At 33.5% G+C, this 23,033-nt stretch overlaps 2 protein-coding genes across 4 annotated transcripts in view; both read left to right on the top strand.

Annotated features, from left to right (window-relative positions):
- Positions 1-384: 384 nt before the first annotated feature.
- LOC104890378 (calmodulin-binding protein 60 B) lies at positions 385-1,625 on the top strand. The gene is made up of 4 exons (XM_010675844.4): positions 385-574; positions 808-968; positions 1,067-1,259; positions 1,357-1,625. Exons 1-4 carry the CDS (start codon positions 385-387, stop codon positions 1,623-1,625), a joined length of 813 nt encoding a protein of 270 aa, XP_010674146.4.
- A 4,944-nt stretch (positions 1,626-6,569) lies between these two features.
- LOC104890368 (calmodulin-binding protein 60 B) overlaps positions 6,570-23,033 on the top strand; it is a 25,076-nt gene continuing 8,612 nt past the window's right edge. For all 3 annotated transcript variants that reach the window (XM_010675836.4, XM_010675834.4, XM_010675833.4), the window contains exons 1-3: positions 6,570-6,815; positions 6,947-7,034; positions 8,348-8,421. In XM_010675836.4, coding sequence (XP_010674138.1) covers positions 6,754-6,815; positions 6,947-7,034; positions 8,348-8,421 — 224 coding nt within the window. In that variant the 5' untranslated portion in view covers positions 6,570-6,753. The remainder of the gene's footprint in view (positions 6,816-6,946; positions 7,035-8,347; positions 8,422-23,033) is intronic.

The raw sequence follows: 23,033 nt of genomic DNA, 5'->3' as shown, positions 1-23,033 counted from the left end.
CAACTATGGTTGATCCTTAAGCTAGCTATAACTACATTTCTGGTGCATCTTATGACAAATTTAGGCTCTCAATTAGTTTTATCATGTCGCAGTTCATTACCAAGTCAGATTGATGCATCTCAATCCAGACCATATAAGCTACAGTTTGAGGGAAAGTTACCTAGCACACTCTTCACAGGAACAAGCTAGAAGCTGAGGGGCTTTCACCTGTTACAATACAATTAGTTGATGCAGTTTCCGGACATCGAATTACAAATGATCCTTTGGCATCGAAAAAGGTTGAGATTGTGGTTCTTCATGGCCATTTTAAGAGCGAGCAACTAGAGGAATGGACAAAAAAGGAGTTCTGTAGTCATATGGTGTCTGAGAGATATAATAAAGACCATGTTGGTTGGAGAACGTATTATAACTTTGCGAAATGGGATTGGCTCTGTTGGTATGTTTACTTCACGGATAACTCCAGTTGGGGGAGAACCAAGATGTTTAGATTGGGGCTCGAGTAGTACTAGCCCAGAAGATCAAGTGAGGGAAGCAGTAAGTAGTCCTTTTCAAGTGAAAGATCGTCGTGGAGAAAGTAAGTGTTTCTTCCTCCCTGCTTCGCGCCATTGTAAAGAGGTCTATATGGTACAACAGAACATGTTTGATAACACAGTCTGTTGAAAATGTTTTTGTTATCAGACAACTATACAGTTTACAGTCTATTGATTGTCAAACCGTCTTATACAAGAATTTTCATTACCACTTTGCTGCTTATATATGCTTTTGAGGATTAGGCAATGATTGATGATTTGTATTTTATATATGTAGCCTATAAGAAGCATAATGTTCCATCTCTAGAAGATGAAGTTTGGCGCTTGTGCGGGATAGCAAAAGATGGTAAGATCTGTAGAAGATTGAAAGAACGTCAAATTTACAAAGTGGAGGACTTTGTCAGACAATATCACAATGATGAATCTTTACTCCGTCAAGTATGGTTACTAATTTATCATGTTATTAATGATTGTTTCTTATCGTTTATAGGCAACAGAATCTGATAACTAAATTCTTTGATTTGTGTCAAATATAGATTGTCAAGGTCTCACCACGAAAGTGGAAGGCAATTGTTCAACAAGCTACTACATGCTATTCAGACCAACCAAGCTCAAATCTGAGTAACTTGGCACAAAATAACATCCCTATTGACAGTACTATCAACCCAAATACTATTCCATGCTTTGATATGCAGCAACATTCGCATTATGTGCCTCCAGCTTTTCAAGGTACAGTATATGGTAATGAGCTTTGGAGCTAATCTTTGTCCAAAATCTGTGACTGCAAATTCTGAAATACGTTTATATGAATGTTTTGGTTCTACAGCTGAACAAGCTGAAATGTCAGAATTCCATCCAGGGGAGCATAGCCATCAGCTGAATCAATCCACAGCTTTAGACGAATCCTTGCTCGAGGATTTAACTCTAGATTATTGCTCTATGCCATCATCTTCTGTCACTCGGTTCAGTGATAGTCACACCTCACCTTGGTTTCCTGCTCAATCAGCAGGGGAAGACAGCGAGTGTATTTTTATGAATTCTAGCATGTCCTCAACCCTGGTGCGGGTGTTAATGCGCGGTAAATCCAGACAGTGAGACTGGATAATGTTGGGGTACGGTTTGAGTTGCTCGAAAGAAGGAAAAAAATTTGTGTTAAAAGAGTCGGTAGTAGGTTAGTTGCCCAAGTATTTGGAGGGGTAAGAGGCAGAGAACGAATTCAAAACTTTTGGTTTGTGCTTTTATGTTTGATTATCTTGCTATCACCTTTTTTTATGTTTACAAAATTAAGACTACTTTTGTATTTATGTGAAGTGCAAATAATTGCGTATCACATTTGTACTTTGCATATCATATACAGATTATCTTAATGTACTTTGTTGTGAATGTTTTTGTTTGGTGTGCAAGATTTCGAAGTATCATAGAAGCAAAATTTTACATGTATATCTGAAATCTAAAGGTACTAATAATTGCTTATTGCTGCGGTAATATTGCTGCAGTTTTACACATACGCACAATATATTACGTAAAAATAAAAAGAAAAATATAAAATAACCATATTGTTGCGGTTTCGACCGAAAACCACAGCAATATGATTTAAACAGAAATTTTTTGAAACATTTTGACTATTTGACCAGACATATTGCTGCGGTTTATGAAAGAACCCCAGCAATATATTAAAATAATATTATTTGAACCTATTGTTGCGGTTCTTACAAAAAATCGCAGCAATAGGCTTTTAAAATTAATTATAAAAAGATTTCTTAATTTTTGTGGAATGTTAGGCATATCTATCGCGAAGCTAATCAGGTGGCTGACGGGATAGCTTATGTCGGCCATGTGGTTTTTACTAGCTTTGATTTTATGTCTTGTACTGATTCAGCTTTATATTCTATTCTTATCTCGGACGCATTAGGTACCCTCGTGCAGAAAATGGCCTAATGTTTTTACCGTAAAATTAAAAAAATCGAAATAGTAAAAGATATACGTCAAACATGGCCTTTTATCTTCATATATGAGGGGTACAAGGCCCATACTTACTTCTCCATTATATGAATGGTTATAAGTTTGGTTGTGGGTTTCAGGCTTGGACTTTTTAGTCGGTGGGCTGGGCTTCATTGTTGTGGTGGTGGGTTGGTAATGTTCTGTCCAAATGATGGATGGTTTGTTCATTCTGTGGTGTGGGGAAAGAGTGGTTGGATTGAAAAAGAAATAGCCCAACATTATAGATGGTTATTTATCAAAGCCCAACAGTTTCGTGTGTAAAACGTACGCCAAGTCGCCACTACTCACTTGTCGAACAAATCAACTTTCGAAATTGAAAAACGCGTGTTAGTCGTGTAATTAAGGGTGTGCTTTCTTCACCTTAATAAATTAAGTTTTAAATCCAATAAATTCAGTTCAATTCCTAAGTTCAGTTCAGATAATAAGTTTCAATCACGACAATAAGTTCCAATCAGGTCTAATAAGGTCCAATAAGTTCCAATCAGGTGCAATAAGTTATAATCAGGTCTAATCAGGTCCAATAAGTTCCAATAAGCTCCAACTAGTCAATGATCAATAAACATATGTATTGTTATCCATTCATTTTACTATTAATATCACTATTAGTTGATTATGTTATTATTAGAATTTTAATTAAAGTACCACAATGATTATATCGTATTATACTTGTATTATTGTCTATTATTTCATTAAATGTTTGTATTATTGTCTATTATTTTATTATTCATATTTACTATTAGCTGATTATGTTATTATTAAAAAATTTAATTAAAATACCACAATGTATAGTATTATACTTGTATTATTGTCTATTATTTTATTATGCATATTACTATTAATAAGACTATTAGATAGGAGTATATTAATGGTGAAAGTTGTATATAGGCAAATATATAAATAGTATATTTTTTTGTTAAATTGTTAATCATAAGAGATAATTAATAATGATTTTTTTAAAGGACAAATTTTAATTATTATTATTTCATAATAAATTTTGAGGGATAGTATTTACGTTAGGGGTAATATTTATGTTATAACTCATCAATTATTTTGTCTAATAAGGTCAAATAAGTTCCAATTAGGTCCAATAAGGTTAAATAAGTTTCAATCATGTCTAATAAGGTCTAATAAGTTTCAATCAGGTCCAATAAGGTCTAATAAGTTCCAATCAGATCAATAAGTTTCAATCAGGTCTAAAGTTCCAATAAGGTTCAATCAGGTCCAATAAGTCGAATCAGGTCTAATAAGTTCAGTTCAGGTCCAATAAGTTCAAATTAGATAAGTTGTTCAAGGTTATTCAGGTGAAAAGAACGCACCCTAAGTATACTTTTACCAAATACTTCCTCTGTTAAGAAATAGTTGCATCATTTCATGTTTTCACGCTTGTAAATGCATTATTTCAAACATTAATATCTCTTATATGGCTATGTTTTTCCAAAAATATATAGCACCATAGACATTCAAAGTATAAAATGTGCATAGTAAAGATTATGCAAATGGTGCAACTATTTCTAAACGGAACAAGTATTACTTGATCAGTTGATAAGTGATTAAAAGGTTGTTGACCGCGATAGTATTAGCATAATCGCATCATGAGACTAGCATTTATAGATAAAAATTGGAAAATTTGTGGATTAAATCGGTACAATCGTAACTGGTTCACAAGAGTTTCCAAATTAAGAGAATAAAATCAAAATAGTTTTAAATGTATCAACAACATGAGTACTTTCAAACGATTCCTAGTTATTTGCTGACTTTGTTAGTTTGCTCGACATACCTTTTTTTATTTCAGGACACGATGTAACCAATGTTACTTTAAAAAATATACAAATTATTGAAAATGAGCTATACAAGATCAAGAAAAAAAAATTAAAAATCTGTTTCTATATACTAAGAAAATTTACGATCATAAAATTGGTGAACTTTGACTGCCAAGAAATGAAGTAAACAAATACAGATAGAAGACAGTGTAATATATCATGTCCTGTTGGTTTGCTTCCAATCTTGTTTCGCTCGACCATGTTTGGCCCCATTGGCTTTTGGAGCGAACGAGTGACTTAAGTCGTGCGTCGTCCAATCGTGAATTGGTCGAGTTAATTTGCGCAATTTAGTCGTGGTATCAATATACGATAAGGTCATAAGGAAATAATATTATAATAGTTGAGTTGACCATGGTTAAATAGGGCACATTGCAAGTATCATTTGTTTTTTTTTTCACGTACCCTTATATGTTTTTATATTAAAATCTCTAATTTTGTATAAGTAAAAGATGTAGAAAGTTATTATGTGATATTCTCGCATCAAGATGATTGTAACAGAATTTCACTTGACTATATTTTTCTTATATTATGATGACAGAATTCTTGTTAGTGTTGGTTGATGAATAGTACCTTATGCCAAATATTGCAGCTAAAAAGAATAGTAGAAGTATTATACTTGTGGGATTGGACCATTGCAACATCATGTAGATGAAAACAATTATTGACCAAGGCATCTTGTTCGTGGAGTTGGGCCCTTATGCCCGATCGTGCGAGTAGGATATGTTGGATTTGTGCAGATAGGCACCACGCACCAATTCGGGCGTTGTGGTTTTTCATATTTAGATCGTTTCTCAATTCAATTTATCATTTTTATATAAGTACCTTTTGAGTGTATAGCTTTTGTTCTATTCACAAATTACCTTTAACTTATTGAGTTTTCCCTCTCTCCTATTCCAAAAACCTGGACAGTTCTTGAGTAGTCTTGTAGAAACTTAATGCTATACTAAACTATTTTTGAACATCAAATAACAGGATTTCATGCCTATATTGATATGAATCCTATAGCGAACAAACGAAATCTCTTGAGGATTAAATTCCACAAGCTTTCCAAGTGCTTCTAGACCAAGAGCGAAGATTCAAGATTATTTCAAATGTGATATATTTAATTAGTCCACCAAGTGATAAATTGGAATCCACACCGATTTCAGATCCTATAGAGTTTTAATAGAACTCTATAAGGTAGAGTTGTATATGGATTATACATTTTAAAATCGTATTGTGCTTTCTAAACACCATTTCTTTGTTTTTTATAGAATAAATACTTGGAGACCAATTAACCTACCAATAGCTTTTGTAATCCTACTATATTACTATAAGGGCTGACATTTACTAAATACTTGTACTAGGATTCTTTTTTCTTTCCAATTCATTAATCTTGTTATGTGTGACTTCATAAAATTTAGAAAAAGTTAATAGTAAACCTAATCACATTAGGATTTACAAATTGTAATTGGCATTTCTAGTGAAACACTACTATTTATCTAAAATATTTAAATTAATTAATCTTCATAATTAATCCTATTAATACTGAATAAAATGATGAAAGGGAGTTTTTCAACTTTATGGCTCCATTTCATGTAATTAAATTGCAACCCCCCTTCCTTTCTCCTTCATCAATTCTCTTTCTAGAATTTATTTTTTTGGCCTCTTTTCACCCTTTTCCTTAGTTTTTAGGGTTATTTCTTTTTGACCATTTTTTTTTATCTTGTTCTCTCCATTTGCGAGAATTTTTCTCTTCATATTGGTTGATTCTTGCTTCTCGTCATTTATTTATATGAGTATTTATGGTTTCATGACGTTAATAATTTGAAAAATGATCTAAATCTATATGTTTTTTCATTAATTCGTCATGCGCAACAACTATATCACAAAATCAGATTAGAAAAGTATCTAGACAAAAAGATGCAAAGACATCGTAATACATTGTTTGCATCAAACTTGAAGCAATAGAATTGGAGTTATACTCTAATATTAAAATTAATTGGTTTCTTTGTGCAAATTGATGAAACTCGCTAGGGCTGTTCTGAACTGTTTGGTCATGAAATGAACTAACCTATGTGGACGTGAAACATCAGTTGTAGTACCCACTACCCAGGTCCTACACGGTGAAATTAATAGGCGACGAATAGTCTATACTCTATACAACCGATAATTCTACAAAGGTACTTTTCCTTAACATTTCCAATCACATTTTTTATTAATTTTCCTTCTTTTCCAGTGGGAAAATTTCTAAGATCATCTTACAATATAAAAGAGAGAGCCAACGTAGTAGTTTTTGCAAAAGTTTTCTTATTGTCTTATTTATTTTCTTGAAAAATTATTGTCTTCTTCTCTCTCTCTTTTCACTTTGTTTCTATCAAATAAAAAAGGTCGGCTACTACTTCTACTCTACTAGCAAGCACATGGCATCTGGAAGTTTTACTGGTGAAGAACACTCCCATAAAAGATCACATGAACAATCTAAGTGAGTTTTATGATTTGGGTTTGACTTTATTTTTTCAGTTATGGTGTAATAATTAGTTGATGTCCATCATCTAATGATTATTTATACTCTATCAATTACTACTCTGAGTAACATTGGACTTTCTGCTTCAGGTTGTGCGGCTGTAGAGTGGATAAATTGGCCCAAGATCTAACCCAAGTCAAGTCTTCGATTGAAGAAATGAAATCTTCACTCAAAGAGGTAATGTTGATTAATGCAAATTTTCACGATGAAACTTGGCTGATCCAGGAATAGATTACTCACTATTTATAAAATTTAATATAAAGTGGAATCGAACTCAATGTTAATAATTATTTTTTAATAAACTATTAGAAGTGGGTAATCTACCTAGTGGATAGTAGTTGTAGTAATTATGTCTAGATTTTCGTGTGAATAACTTCCCTTCTTTTTTTTATTTTAGGGATGGATTCCACAGTTTCTTTTTTGGGGGAGGGGGGAGGGGGGAGGGGGTTCGAACCTTATTTTTCCGAATTAGACCTGGATTGGACCTAAAAAAATCCAGTCCGGTCCTCGATCCGTGTTCGGACTTGTACACACCACTAAGCATATATATATATATATAACAGAAAGTTCAATAATATACATGTATAAGACATCCTAAAAAAGAAACGGGTCGTCTATCAGAAAAAAAAAAAAGAAATTACATTGAAATTGTTTATTTTATTGGTGTAGTGTAAATAAACTTTTTATTCCATAGTTTTAGTTGTTCCAATAGAAAATTTGAGAGGAAAGAAATGTGATATGAATTTTCTTTTCTCCTAAATAAACATGTGCTGATTAACGGGTAGTAGAAAATGTAACTTTCGGAAAGCAAGAGTTAGTTTTAAAAGATTGAAATATGGTGATTTAAATTTTGGGTGGAACTGGGATATGTCATAATACTTTTTATCTTTTCATAATCTTTCACTTGTGTATGAGTTAGTTGGTATACTAGTCAAAGTAACAAATCATATTTTATGCTTTTATTAGTTTATGTATATATTGAATTACTTAGTGTAAGCTTACCTTTAAGATGGGTTTAGGGCGGCCGTTCCTCCTTGCCATGAGTAGGATCAACTTTGTTCACATATTCATATAAAAATACTCCCTCCGTTCTCTATTAGTTTACCTCTTTCTTTGGAGCACATTTGCCGAGATACTAATTTGAACCTTAATATCTCTAATTTTCGATAATCAAAAATTAAAAAAAATTGATATTTGGATAATACACATTGAGACGAATCCAACAAGATCTCACATGACTATATTTTTTCTTAAATACAAATTACAAAAGATAGTCAAAGTCATGTATATGAATAGTGTCAAAAATCAAAAAGGGTAAACTAATAAAAGACGGAGGGAGTATTAGCTTTTGTCTTTTAGTACTCTCTAATGGTTAAAAGAAAATGTTTTTCCTCTTTAAAAAATTATGTTTTATTAATGATAATTTCTCCGAATTTCCATTCAAAAAAATATCATTGTCTCCCTTATAATTGTTCGACGTATCGATGTAGATGACAGATGTATTCAAGTCCGTACAAGCCCATCTGCCTCAATTGCTAATATCTACCCTGCCTTCAAACGCAAGGTACTGCAAGTTTTATCTTTTATGATGTCTTTAATCGCTATCTCAGAATGCTTGTGTTGATTTGCTTAAATCTTATTCGTTTTTTTTATTAGTTTAGGATACTAATATAATATACTTATCATAATTCTAATAAATTTAGAAGTCAAGGGACATTTGTATCCAGGATTCGCGATAAAAAGCACCCGGTCAAGTCAGCAGAAATTCCTTGTTCCTAATTGATTATGAACAGTTGATCACAGTTAGTGGTTATACATGAGCAGCAGGTGATAGCCTAATGGTATTGGCATCACCTCCGATTTTAGAGGTTACGGGGTCGAGTTTCACCCCTTGCAAGGAGGGATCCTCAATTTCCCCCCTTCCTTGCAAGGGACTTCATCTTACCTTAAAAAAAAAAAATTAGTGGTTGTACATTCGACAATAACTCTATATATTGATTTTATAAATATCGTATATAAAATTAGAAATGTTGTATATGAAGAAAATGTATAAATCTTTATTGTTCTGCAAAATTAAAATTAATTCATTGATTTAAAGACACTACCACATATATCATAGAATTCATATTGATTAAAAAATACATATTAAATTGGAACAAGTAATTATGTCCAAACACATAACTGCTAATAAGACTCATTCCCACAATGGGTGTTTGATCCTCCGATTCCAAATGGGACGAACAAAAAGAAACCAATAGAGTAATATTTCTACAAACTCTCTTTCTCATCGTTGCTTGATACAAGTCATACAACCTTCTATAACTAAATCTATTCATCTATTGGAATTTTGATATAGAACTTGATTTGACTCAATTTATTATAGACAAAGAATTAACATCTCAAATGAAGTAGTACAAATTTCCAACAACAAATCAATTGTAAAAGATAACAAAAGAACAAATTCCCCAACTCGCAAATAAAGTAGAGCCGATCAAAGTGTGCTTAGCTTGGCCCGAAAAAAGTTCATGCTTGGGAAAAAATTTAGGGCCCAAATTTGGATTCTCCCCGATTCTTTTTGCTTTGAGACGGATTAGGCAAACTAAAAATGTCTTTTTAGTACAAATTTGTTTAGCCCGAAAAAGTGAGCTTTGAACAAAAAAAAAAAAAAACTAGCTCGAATTTTGACTCCGCCCAACTAATGGGCAGCCCGACCCGCCTTTTGATCACTAGTAAAATAAAGAGATATGTCAGGTTTGTTCACCTACACTAGTAAATTTCTTACTAGTAAAATCCTTGCAGAGTAGCTGATTTTTTTGTTCGTTTGAACTACTCTGCTTTCATTCCACTGTATCCAGTGGGAGTTGCTGGTGAAAGTAAGTCAGTCCCTTTATCTATTAGTATCATTTGTTTGTAACATAGGGTGTTTTAGTCGCTTTTATGTTGTTAATACTTCATTCCTCAATCACAGGCATTTGTAAGCATTTGAGTATATATTTTCCAATAGTAATTTGTACATTCCACTGTGTTCGAATTGAAGGCTAAAAGTTTCCTCTTAATGTTGCTTTGAAAGAAACTTGCCTATGTAGGAGTTGAACCTACATCTTTGCATGTTGTCATGCAATGCTCTCCCATATTGAGCTAATAGGCATATATCCTATGTAAAGTCAGTAAACAAGAGACCTTATCTTGAGTTATACTTGTGGGAGTCAAACAATAAACTGTGAAAAACGCAAAAGACTTGGGCAACATTACACTGCCTACAATTTTCATATAACCATCAAGAATATTTGTCAAGGTTTATTCATGAAAAAGGATATTTGTAGCCGAGAACTCTTGATGTTGTCTAGTCCTTAGTGATGTAGAATTTTAAGCTGAAGTGATATTGCAATAACATTTTGGGATTAACAGTAGGTTTGGCATCATTGAGTGACAACAAAACTTTCATAGTGTATAAAACACACCCAATATTGACGAAACCATCCAACTCTTTGCAAAGTACTACATTGTTATACATATCTACTCCATCTGCAATGCTTATAATCAATGAAAAGAGCACAATCACACAATGCAGCAGGTACTAGAGCCACACTATGAATTCATCTATCTAGTTTACAACTAAATTCATAATTTCATATAAACTCTTTTAAGATGAACCATATGCAATATGCAAATAATCGTCCTCTCACATCTAAAAAAAAAAGATGAACAGTATGTAAAAGGCAAAAACACAACATTAAAATCAAAATTGAAGCTTTCATTAAAACACAACTATAATTTGATAACAAGATAAAAATTAAACTCTACCTAAATTATTATGATACTAAAATAATCACAAATTTTTTTAAAAAATAAATCAGAGGTGTTGACGCCGGAATTCAAAACCAAAGAAATGAAAAATTAAATCGCAAACCATCGATAAGGATCGGCGATTTTGACGCCGAAATAATCGCCGCCGACGGAATCATCACGGCGAGAAGACGGATATTGCAATGCGGAAGCCATGGAAGAGGTGGAGAAGGTAGGAGGAGAAGGAGGAGAGAGAAAATGAGAGGAGTTGAGAAGTTCAGTTGTGGAAGTAATGTTTGAAGTATTAGAGAGAAATTTTTTTAAAAATCACAAATTCTAGGTTGAATTTGGTGGTTTAGGGGAAGGATTGGAGGGAGATGGGTGGAAGAGAAAGAAACAGTAAAGGGGTAGGAGAGAGAAATGAGGGAGATGGGTGGAAGAGAAAGAAAGAGTAGAGTAAGGGTAGGACACCGTAGGAGAGAGAAATCAAATAGATTTGGGTATCATTTTTTTTTTTTAAATGGACGGCTGAGATGAATAGATTTAGATGGAGGGATGAGATTATACGAACTCTACCTCTAGAGTTCTCTAATAACTCTAGAGGATCGTCCGGATCCTCTAGAGTTATTAGAGAACTCTAGAGGTAGAGTTCGTGTAATCTCATCCCTCCATCTAAATCTACGGTTATTAATTTAAAACAAATCATTTTATTTAAGGAAATAAAATAAACATCTAAAACTTAAGGAAATATGCAAAGGATACGTAGTTTTTCCGCCATACACATTCACAAACTCCATTGATGGACTATGAAAGAGTTTGAGAAACTTATAATCTATATCTTGCCACTACCGTACCAATCAGAATTTTTTCAAAAAAAAATCTGCATCACACTACTAAACTGTCGAAGAAGATTATTGATTATATAATTTCAGTGGTGTGGATTCTGATTCTTTGAAGCCATGTAAGTTTATAAAAACTGTCGAGTATGCTCAAAAGAGTAACCTCGTCAGTACATCATCTACCATTGGACCATAAACCTTTTTGTATCTTATTAACATTTCACACACTTTCTTCTGCAATTTGTACTAAATTTAGATTTGTTGGTATGTCGTCAGCATCCGGAGTCTGAAATGCGTAATCTTGGGACTTATTCAAGAGCTGTTGACAAACTTTCTTTTTGGATCCTTTAATGATCTATCATATACATTTCTGCAATTTCCATTTCCATCTTATGCTAATTCATCACCAGATTATGTTAATTTTTCTTCTTCAATTTGTTTGGGACTCATCTAATGGTGAGAATATATTCAGTATCCTCATTGGTCAACATATGTCAGGTTTGTTCACCTACACTAGTAAATTTCTTACTAGAAAATCCTTGCAGAGTAGCTGATTTTTTTGTTCGTTTGAACTACTCTGCTTTCATTCCACTGTATCCAGTGGGAGTTGCTGGTGAAAGTAAGTCAGTCCCTTTATCTATTAGTATCATTTGTTTGTAACATAGGGTGTTTTAGTCGCTTTTATGTTGTTAATACTTCATTCCTCAATCACAGGCATTTGTAAGCTGATTTGAGCTTAATATATTTTCCAATAGTAATTTGTACATTCCACTGTGTTCGAATTGAAGGCTAAAAGTTTCCTCTTAATGTTGCTTTGAAAGAAACTTGCCTATGTAGGAGTTGAACCTACATCTTTGCATGTTGTCATGCAATGCTCTCCCATATTGAGCTAATAGGCATATATCCTATGTAAAGTCAGTAAACAAGAGACCTTATCTTGAGTTATACTTGTGGGAGTCAAACAATAAACTGTGAAAAACGCAAAAGACTTGGGCAACATTACACTGCCTACAATTTTCATATAACCATCAAGAATATTTGTCAAGGTTTATTCATGAAAAAGGATATTTGTAGCCGAGAACTCTTGATGTTGTCTAGTCCTTAGTGATGTAGAATTTTAAGCTGAAGTGATATTGCAATAACATTTTGGGATTAACAGTAGGTTTGGCATCATTGAGTGACAACAAAACTTCATAGTGTATAAAACACACCCAATATTGACGAAACCATCCAACTCTTTGCAAAGTACTACATTGTTATACATATCTACTCCATCTGCAATGCTTATAATCAATGAAAAGAGCACAATCACACAATGCAGCAGGTACTAGAGCCACACTATGAATTCATCTATCTAGTTTACAACTAAATTCATAATTTCATATAAACTCTTTTAAGATGAACCATATGCAATATGCAAATAATCGTCCTCTCACATCTAAAAAAAAAAGATGAACAGTATGTAAAAGGCAAAAACACAACATTAAAATCAAAATTGAAGCTTTCATTAAAACACAACTATAATTTGATAACAAGATAAAAATTAAACTCTACCTAAATTATTATGATACTAAAATAATCACAAATTTTTTTAAAAAATAAATCAGAGGTGTTGACGCCGGAATTCAAAACCAAAGAAATGAAAAATTAAATCGCAAACCATCGATAAGGATCGGCGATTTTGACGCCGAAATAATCGCCGCCGACGGAATCATCACGGCGAGAAGACGGATATTGCAATGCGGAAGCCATGGAAGAGGTGGAGAAGGTAGGAGGAGAAGGAGAGAGAGAAAATGAGAGGAGTTGAGAAGTTCAGTTGTGGAAGTAATGTTTGAAGTATTAGAGAGAAATTTTTTTAAAAATCACAAATTCTAGGTTGAATTTGGTGGTTTAGGGAAGGATTGGAGGGAGATGGGTGGAAGAGAAAGAAACAGTAAAGGGGTAGGAGAGAGAAATGAGGGAGATGGGTGGAAGAGAAAGAAAGAGTAGAGTAAGGGGTAGGACACCGTAGGAGAGAGAAATCAAATAGATTTGGGTATCATTTTTTTTTTTAAATGGACGGCTGAGATGAATAGATTTAGATGGAGGGATGAGATTATACGAACTCTACCTCTAGAGTTCTCTAATAACTCTAGAGGATCGTCCGGATCCTCTAGATTATTAGAGAACTCTAGAGGTAGAGTTCGTGTAATCTCATCCCTCCATCTAAATCTACGGTTATTAATTTAAAACAAATCATTTTATTTAAGGAAATAAAATAAACATCTAAAACTTAAGGAAATATGCAAAGGATACGTAGTTTTTCCGCCATACACATTCACAAACTCCATTGATGGACTATGAAAGAGTTTGAGAAACTTATAATCTATATCTTGCCACTACCGTACCAATCAGAATTTTTTCAAAAAAAAATCTGCATCACACTACTAAACTGTCGAAGAAGATTATTGATTATATAATTTCAGTGGTGTGGATTCTGATTCTTTGAAGCCATGTAAGTTTAATAAAAACTGTCGAGTATGCTCAAAAGAGTAACCTCGTCAGTACATCATCTACCATTGGACCATAAACCTTTTTGTATCTTATTAACATTTCACACACTTTCTTCTGCAATTTGTACTAAATTTAGATTTGTTGGTATGTCGTCAGCATCCGGAGTCTGAAATGCGTAATCTTGGGACTTATTCAAGAGCTGTTGACAAACTTTCTTTTTGGATCCTTTAATGATCTATCATATACATTTCTGCAATTTCCATTTCCATCTTATGCTAATTCATCACCAGATTATGTTAATTTTTCTTCTTCAATTTGTTTGGGACTCATCTAATGGTGAGAATATATTCAGTATCCTCATTGGTCAACATATGTCAGGTTTGTTCACCTACACTAGTAAATTTCTTACTAGTAAAATCCTTGCAGAGTAGCTGATTTTTTTGTTCGTTTGAACTACTCTGCTTTCATTCCACTGTATCCAGTGGGAGTTGCTGGTGAAAGTAAGTCAGTCCCTTTATCTATTAGTATCATTTGTTTGTAACATAGGGTGTTTTAGTCGCTTTTATGTTGTTAATACTTCATTCCTCAATCACAGGCATTTGTAAGCTGATTTGAGCTTAATATATTTTCCAATAGTAATTTGTACATTCCACTGTGTTCGAATTGAAGGCTAAAAGTTTCCTCTTAATGTTGCTTTGAAAGAAACTTGCCTATGTAGGAGTTGAACCTACATCTTTGCATGTTGTCATGCAATGCTCTCCCATATTGAGCTAATAGGCATATATCCTATGTAAAGTCAGTAAACAAGAGACCTTATCTTGAGTTATACTTGTGGGAGTCAAACAATAAACTGTGAAAAACGCAAAAGACTTGGGCAACATTACACTGCCTACAATTTTCATATAACCATCAAGAATATTTGTCAAGGTTTATTCATGAAAAAGGATATTTGTAGCCGAGAACTCTTGATGTTGTCTAGTCCTTAGTGATGTAGAATTTTAAGCTGAAGTGATATTGCAATAACATTTTGGGATTAACAGTAGGTTTGGCATCATTGAGTGACAACAAAACTTTCATAGTGTATAAAACACACCCAATATTGACGAAACCATCCAACTCTTTGCAAAGTACTACATTGTTATACATATCTACTCCATCTGCAATGCTTATAATCAATGAAAAGAGCACAATCACACAATGCAGCAGGTACTAGAGCCACACTATGAATTCATCTATCTAGTTTACAACTAAATTCATAATTTCATATAAACTCTTTTAAGATGAACCATATGCAATATGCAAATAATCGTCCTCTCACATCTAAAAAAAAAAGATGAACAGTATGTAAAAGGCAAAAACACAACATTAAAATCAAAATTGAAGCTTTCATTAAAACACAACTATAATTTGATAACAAGATAAAAATTAAACTCTACCTAAATATTATTCTAAAAATAATCACAAATTTTTTTAAAAAATAAATCAGAGGTGTTGACGCCGGAATTCAAAACCAAAGAAATGAAAAATTAAATCGCAAACCATCGATAAGGATCGGCGATTTTGACGCCGAAATAATCGCCGCCGACGGAATCATCACGGCGAGAAGACGGATATTGCAATGCGGAAGCCATGGAAGAGGTGAGAAGGTAGGAGGAGAAGGAGGAGAGAGAAAATGAGAGGAGTTGAGAAGTTCAGTTGTGGAAGTAATGTTTGAAGTATTAGAGAGAAATTTTTTTAAAAATCACAAATTCTAGGTTGAATTTGGTGGTTTAGGGGAAGGATTGGAGGGAGATGGGTGGAAGAGAAAGAAACAGTAAAGGGGTAGGAGAGAGAAATGAGGGAGATGGGTGGAAGAGAAAGAAAGAGTAGAGTAAGGGGTAGGACACCGTAGGAGAGAGAAATCAAATAGATTTGGGTATCATTTTTTTTTTTTAAATGGACGGCTGAGATGAATAGATTTAGATGGAGGGATGAGATTATACGAACTCTACCTCTAGAGTTCTCTAATAACTCTAGAGGATCGTCCGGATCCTCTAGAGTTATTAGAGAACTCTAGAGGTAGAGTTCGTGTAATCTCATCCCTCCATCTAAATCTACGGTTATTAATTTAAAACAAATCATTTTATTTAAGGAAATAAAATAAACATCTAAAACTTAAGGAAATATGCAAAGGATACGTAGTTTTTCCGCCATACACATTCACAAACTCCATTGATGGACTATGAAAGAGTTTGAGAAACTTATAATCTATATCTTGCCACTACCGTACCAATCAGAATTTTTTCAAAAAAAAATCTGCATCACACTACTAAACTGTCGAAGAAGATTATTGATTATATAATTTCAGTGGTGTGGATTCTGATTCTTTGAAGCCATGTAAGTTTAATAAAAACTGTCGAGTATGCTCAAAAGAGTAACCTCGTCAGTACATCATCTACCATTGGACCATAAACCTTTTTGTATCTTATTAACATTTCACACACTTTCTTCTGCAATTTGTACTAAATTTGATTTGTTGGTATGTCGTCAGCATCCGGAGTCTGAAATGCGTAATCTTGGGACTTATTCAAGAGCTGTTGACAAACTTTCTTTTTGGATCCTTTAATGATCTATCATATACATTTCTGCAATTTCCATTTCCATCTTATGCTAATTCATCACCAGATTATGTTAATTTTTCTTCTTCAATTTGTTTGGGACTCATCTAATGGTGAGAATATATTCAGTATCCTCATTGGTCAACATATGTCAGGTTTGTTCACCTACACTAGTAAATTTCTTACTAGTAAAATCCTTGCAGAGTAGCTGATTTTTTTGTTCGTTTGAACTACTCTGCTTTCATTCCACTGTATCCAGTGGGAGTTGCTGGTGAAAGTAAGTCAGTCCCTTTATCTATTAGTATCATTTGTTTGTAACATAGGGTGTTTTAGTCGCTTTTATGTTGTTAATACTTCATTCCTCAATCACAGGCATTTGTAAGCTGATTTGAGCTTAATATATTTTCCAATAGTAATTTGTACATTCCACTGTGTTCGAATTGAAGGCTAAAAGTTTCCTCTTAATGTTGCTTTGAAAGAAACTTGCCTATGTAGGAGTTGAACCTACATCTTTGCATGTTGTCATGCAATGCTCTCCCATATTGAGCTAATAGGCATATATCCTATGTAAAGTCAGTAAACAAGAGACCTTATCTTGAGTTATACTTGTGGGAGTCAAACAATAAACTGTGAAAAACGCAAAAGACTTGGGCAACATTACACTGCCTACAATTTTCATATAACCATCAAAGAATATTTGTCAAGGTTTATTCATGAAAAAGGATATTTGTAGCCGAGAACTCTTGATGTTGTCTAGTCCTTAGTGATGTAGAATTTTAAGCTGAAGTGATATTGCAATAACATTTTGGGATTAACAGTAGGTTTGGCATCATTGAGTGACAACAAAACTTTCATAGTGTATAAAACACACCCAATATTGACGAAACCATCCAACTCTTTGCAAAGTACTACATTGTTATACATATCTACTCCATCTGCAATGCTTATAATCAATGAAAAGAGCACAATCACACAATGCAGCAGGTACTAGAGCCACACTATGAATTCATCTATCTAGTTTACAACTAAATTCATAATTTCATATAAACTCTTTTAAGATGAACCATATGCAATATGCAAATAATCGTCCTCTCACATCTAAAAAAAAAAGATGAACAGTATGTAAAAGGCAAAAACACAACATTAAAATCAAAATTGAAGCTTTCATTAAAACACAACTATAATTTGATAACAAGATAAAAATTAAACTCTACCTAAATTATTATGATACTAAAATAATCACAAATTTTTTTAAAAAATAAATCAGAGGTGTTGACGCCGGAATTCAAAACCAAAGAAATGAAAAATTAAATCGCAAACCATCGATAAGGATCGGCGATTTTGACGCCGAAATAATCGCCGCCGACGGAATCATCACGGCGAGAAGACGGATATTGCAATGCGGAAGCCATGGAAGAGGTGGAGAAGGTAGGAGGAGAAGGAGGAGAGAGAAAATGAGAGGAGTTGAGAAGTTCAGTTGTGGAAGTAATGTTTGAAGTATTAGAGAGAAATTTTTTTAAAAATCACAAATTCTAGGTTGAATTTGGTGGTTTAGGGGAAGGATTGGAGGGAGATGGGTGGAAGAGAAAGAAACAGTAAAGGGGTAGGAGAGAGAAATGAGGGAGATGGGTGGAAGAGAAAGAAAGAGTAGAGTAAGGGGTAGGACACCGTAGGAGAGAGAAATCAAATAGATTTGGGTATCATTTTTTTTTTTTAAATGGACGGCTGAGATGAATAGATTTAGATGGAGGGATGAGATTATACGAACTCTACCTCTAGAGTTCTCTAATAACTCTAGAGGATCGTCCGGATCCTCTAGAGTTATTAGAGAACTCTAGAGGTAGAGTTCGTGTAATCTCATCCCTCCATCTAAATCTACGGTTATTAATTTAAAACAAATCATTTTATTTAAGGAAATAAAATAAACATCTAAAACTTAAGGAAATATGCAAAGGATACGTAGTTTTTCCGCCATACACATTCACAAACTCCATTGATGGACTATGAAAGAGTTTGAGAAACTTATAATCTATATCTTGCCACTACCGTACCAATCAGAATTTTTTCAAAAAAAATCTGCATCACACTACTAAACTGTCGAAGAAGATTATTGATTATATAATTTCAGTGGTGTGGATTCTGATTCTTTGAAGCCATGTAAGTTTAATAAAAACTGTCGAGTATGCTCAAAAGAGTAACCTCGTCAGTACATCATCTACCATTGGACCATAAACCTTTTTGTATCTTATTAACATTTCACACACTTTCTTCTGCAATTTGTACTAAATTTAGATTTGTTGGTATGTCGTCAGCATCCGGAGTCTGAAATGCGTAATCTTGGGACTTATTCAAGAGCTGTTGACAAACTTTCTTTTTGGATCCTTTAATGATCTATCATATACATTTCTGCAATTTCCATTTCCATCTTATGCTAATTCATCACCAGATTATGTTAATTTTTCTTCTTCAATTTGTTTGGGACTCATCTAATGGTGAGAATATATTCAGTATCCTCATTGGTCAACATATGTCAGGTTTGTTCACCTACACTAGTAAATTTCTTACTAGTAAAATCCTTGCAGAGTAGCTGATTTTTTTTGTTCGTTTGAACTACTCTGCTTTCATTCCACTGTATCCAGTGGGAGTTGCTGGTGAAAGTAAGTCAGTCCCTTTATCTATTAGTATCATTTGTTTGTAACATAGGGTGTTTTAGTCGCTTTTATGTTGTTAATACTTCATTCCTCAATCACAGGCATTTGTAAGCTGATTTGAGCTTAATATATTTTCCAATAGTAATTTGTACATTCCACTGTGTTCGAATTGAAGGCTAAAAGTTTCCTCTTAATGTTGCTTTGAAAGAAACTTGCCTATGTAGGAGTTGAACCTACATCTTTGCATGTTGTCATGCAATGCTCTCCCATATTGAGCTAATAGGCATATATCCTATGTAAAGTCAGTAAACAAGAGACCTTATCTTGAGTTATACTTGTGGGAGTCAAACAATAAACTGTGAAAAACGCAAAAGACTTGGGCAACATTACACTGCCTACAATTTTCATATAACCATCAAGAATATTTGTCAAGGTTTATTCATGAAAAAGGATATTTGTAGCCGAGAACTCTTGATGTTGTCTAGTCCTTAGTGATGTAGAATTTTAAGCTGAAGTGATATTGCAATAACATTTTGGGATTAACAGTAGGTTTGGCATCATTGAGTGACAACAAAACTTTCATAGTGTATAAACACACCCAATATTGACGAAACCATCCAACTCTTTGCAAAGTACTACATTGTTATACATATCTACTCCATCTGCAATGCTTATAATCAATGAAAAGAGCACAATCACACAATGCAGCAGGTACTAGAGCCACACTATGAATTCATCTATCTAGTTTACAACTAAATTCATAATTTCATATAAACTCTTTTAAGATGAACCATATGCAATATGCAAATAATCGTCCTCTCACATCTAAAAAAAAAAGATGAACAGTATGTAAAAGGCAAAAACACAACATTAAAATCAAAATTGAAGCTTTCATTAAAACACAACTATAATTTGATAACAAGATAAAAATTAAACTCTACCTAAATTATTATGATACTAAAATAATCACAAATTTTTTTAAAAAATAAATCAGAGGTGTTGACGCCGGAATTCAAAACCAAAGAAATGAAAAATTAAATCGCAAACCATCGATAAGGATCGGCGATTTTGACGCCGAAATAATCGCCGCCGACGGAATCATCACGGCGAGAAGACGGATATTGCAATGCGGAAGCCATGGAAGAGGTGGAGAAGGTAGGAGGAGAAGGAGGAGAGAGAAAATGAGAGGAGTTGAGAAGTTCAGTTGTGGAAGTAATGTTTGAAGTATTAGAGAGAAATTTTTTTAAAAATCACAAATTCTAGGTTGAATTTGGTGGTTTAGGGGAAGGATTGGAGGGAGATGGGTGGAAGAGAAAGAAACAGTAAAGGGGTAGGAGAGAGAAATGAGGGAGATGGGTGGAAGAGAAAGAAAGAGTAGAGTAAGGGGTAGGACACCGTAGGAGAGAGAAATCAAATAGATTTGGGTATCATTTTTTTTTTTTAAATGGACGGCTGAGATGAATAGATTTAGATGGAGGGATGAGATTATACGAACTCTACCTCTAGAGTTCTCTAATAACTCTAGAGGATCCGGACTCCCACACATGTATCATAGAATTCATATTAATTAAAAAATACATATTAAACTGGAACAAGTAATTATGTCAAAACACATAACTGCTAATAAGACTCATTCCCACAATGGGTGTTTGATCCTCCGATTCCAAATGGGACGAACAAAAAGAAACCAATAGAGTAATATTTCTACAAACTCTCTTTCTCATCGTTGCTTGATACAAGTCATACAACCTTCTATAACTAAATCTATTCATCTATTAGAATTTTGATATAGAACTTGATTTGACTCAATTGATTATAGACAAAGAATTAACATCTCAAATGAAGTAGTACAAATTTTCAACAACAAATCAATTGTAAAGGATAACAAAAAAAACAAATTCCCCAACTCGCAAATAAAGTAGAGTTGATCAAACTGCATTTAGCTCGACCCGAAAAATGTTCGTGCTTGGGAAAAAATTTAGGGCCCAAATTTGGACTCGCTCCAATTTTTTTGCTTTAGAACGGATTGGGCAAACTAAAAATGTCTTTTTAGTACAAATTTGTTAAACTCGAAAAAGTGAGCTTTGAACAAAAAAAACTAGCTCGAATTTTGACTCCGCCCAACTAATGGGCAGCCCGACCCGCCTTTTGATCACTGGTAAAATAAAGAGATAAAAATTGATTTTTGAAGATATAAGTGCTATATACAACAAAAAAAAAAAGCTAAATACAACATCTAAAATTATGCCTAACTTAATCGTGGTTAATTTTATTTTTTTTTTAATATAAAAAAGGAAATCTCGTATGCAGGGGTGCAACAATGCAGCAAAAACATTATCATAAGTACTTGTACACACAAGCCAACGTGTCAAATTTATTTATAAAGTTGGATGCGTTAAAAATTCTGAAATGGGCCTATCGCATCCCCCTAACATAGTAGTCGGTGCCTAAAATTTTCGTGTCAGGTTATAATATATGTTTGACACGGTAGGAGTATGGAGGGAATGAGGCCATATATCATAAATGACCCCTCCATAGGGGGGTCATTTGTCATAGATGACCTCATATAAGGGAGTCATCAAAGGGGGGTCATTTGTTATAGATGACCCTCCAAAGGGTAGGTTAGTCTTTTAATATGTTTTGTTGTATTTAGCCTTTTTATTTACTGTATAAAACACACCCCAAAAATGGAAGAGAATCTAACAAATTTAGGGAGAATTTTTTTTTTAATTGGAAAATTTCTTAATATGGATCACAAAATACAAACTGTATTTTTGTCAAAAGAATCTAACAACATTCATCATGCATCCTATTAAAAAACTTACTTTCTTTACAACTACATTGCCTTTCTCATGAGTCTTTTTTGTCAAAAGAATCTCTTTTGGTCCATGCTGATCCATAGTATCAACTCTCAAATATTGTATATTTACCAAAAAAAAAATTGATATACCCTTATTGGTGTAAAATCAGTTAGTTGACTTTGCAAATAAGTCAATGCACACCCAATAGTTAGATACTAAGCGCCACAGAACTCTTAGTCCCTGGGGGTTACCGGTTTTAATTTGTTGTAATTTAATCAATTAAACTACAATGCCTAATTAATTCAGGCGAAAAAATTAAATAGAACAAGATGCACAAAAATTAATCTATTAATTAGTACAAAGAATTCCCATTAAATCACAAACTTCTAGAATAACTTTTTATAACACACATGAGGATAATCCAGGCTGTACAATTAAAGGGAAAACACAAAGATGATTACCTTCATGAGTTCCGGCTAAAACTGGAGATGAACAAACTTTGTCACCTATTACATGCTCTAAAACTAAGAACTAAACTATAACCCCAGAAGGGGTTGGCTAGGCTAGGCTAGAAAGTAAGTGCACGTTGCGTTATGTTGTGTTGTTGTCTTCTACTCGATCCTTCCACTTGTATTTATACTTCAATATGATTTCTAACTTCCATGTATCTTTGGAGGGAAATGATTGAATCATTTACGATTCGAATCATAACTATCTCTTCTGGGGCGGTAATGGCCACGTTCTAATACCCATGTAGCTTGCCCCGTTGACGCAGTCGGAAACTATGGAGATTAGCAAGCACTAATCTCGAATTAAGAACAAGCAGATTCACAAGCGATGAATCTGTAAAAACTCCGGAATCCACCAGAAAGAGTATAAACTCTGTGATATTATTAAAAGTCAAAAACTGCCTCCAAACATTGACCTAATAATGTTTAAATACGTTAAGCAAAACCCTAAAACGAAATTGAGAAAATAATTAAATTCGGAAATAATTAAAAAGCTGATT

Source organism: Beta vulgaris, chromosome 4 (genome assembly GCF_026745355.1).
Source record: "Beta vulgaris subsp. vulgaris cultivar EL10 chromosome 4, EL10.2, whole genome shotgun sequence".
Lineage (NCBI taxonomy): Eukaryota > Viridiplantae > Streptophyta > Magnoliopsida > Caryophyllales > Amaranthaceae > Beta > Beta vulgaris.
The sequence above is the reverse complement of the archived record's forward strand: the minus strand, read 5'-3'. Positions and strand labels throughout refer to the sequence as shown.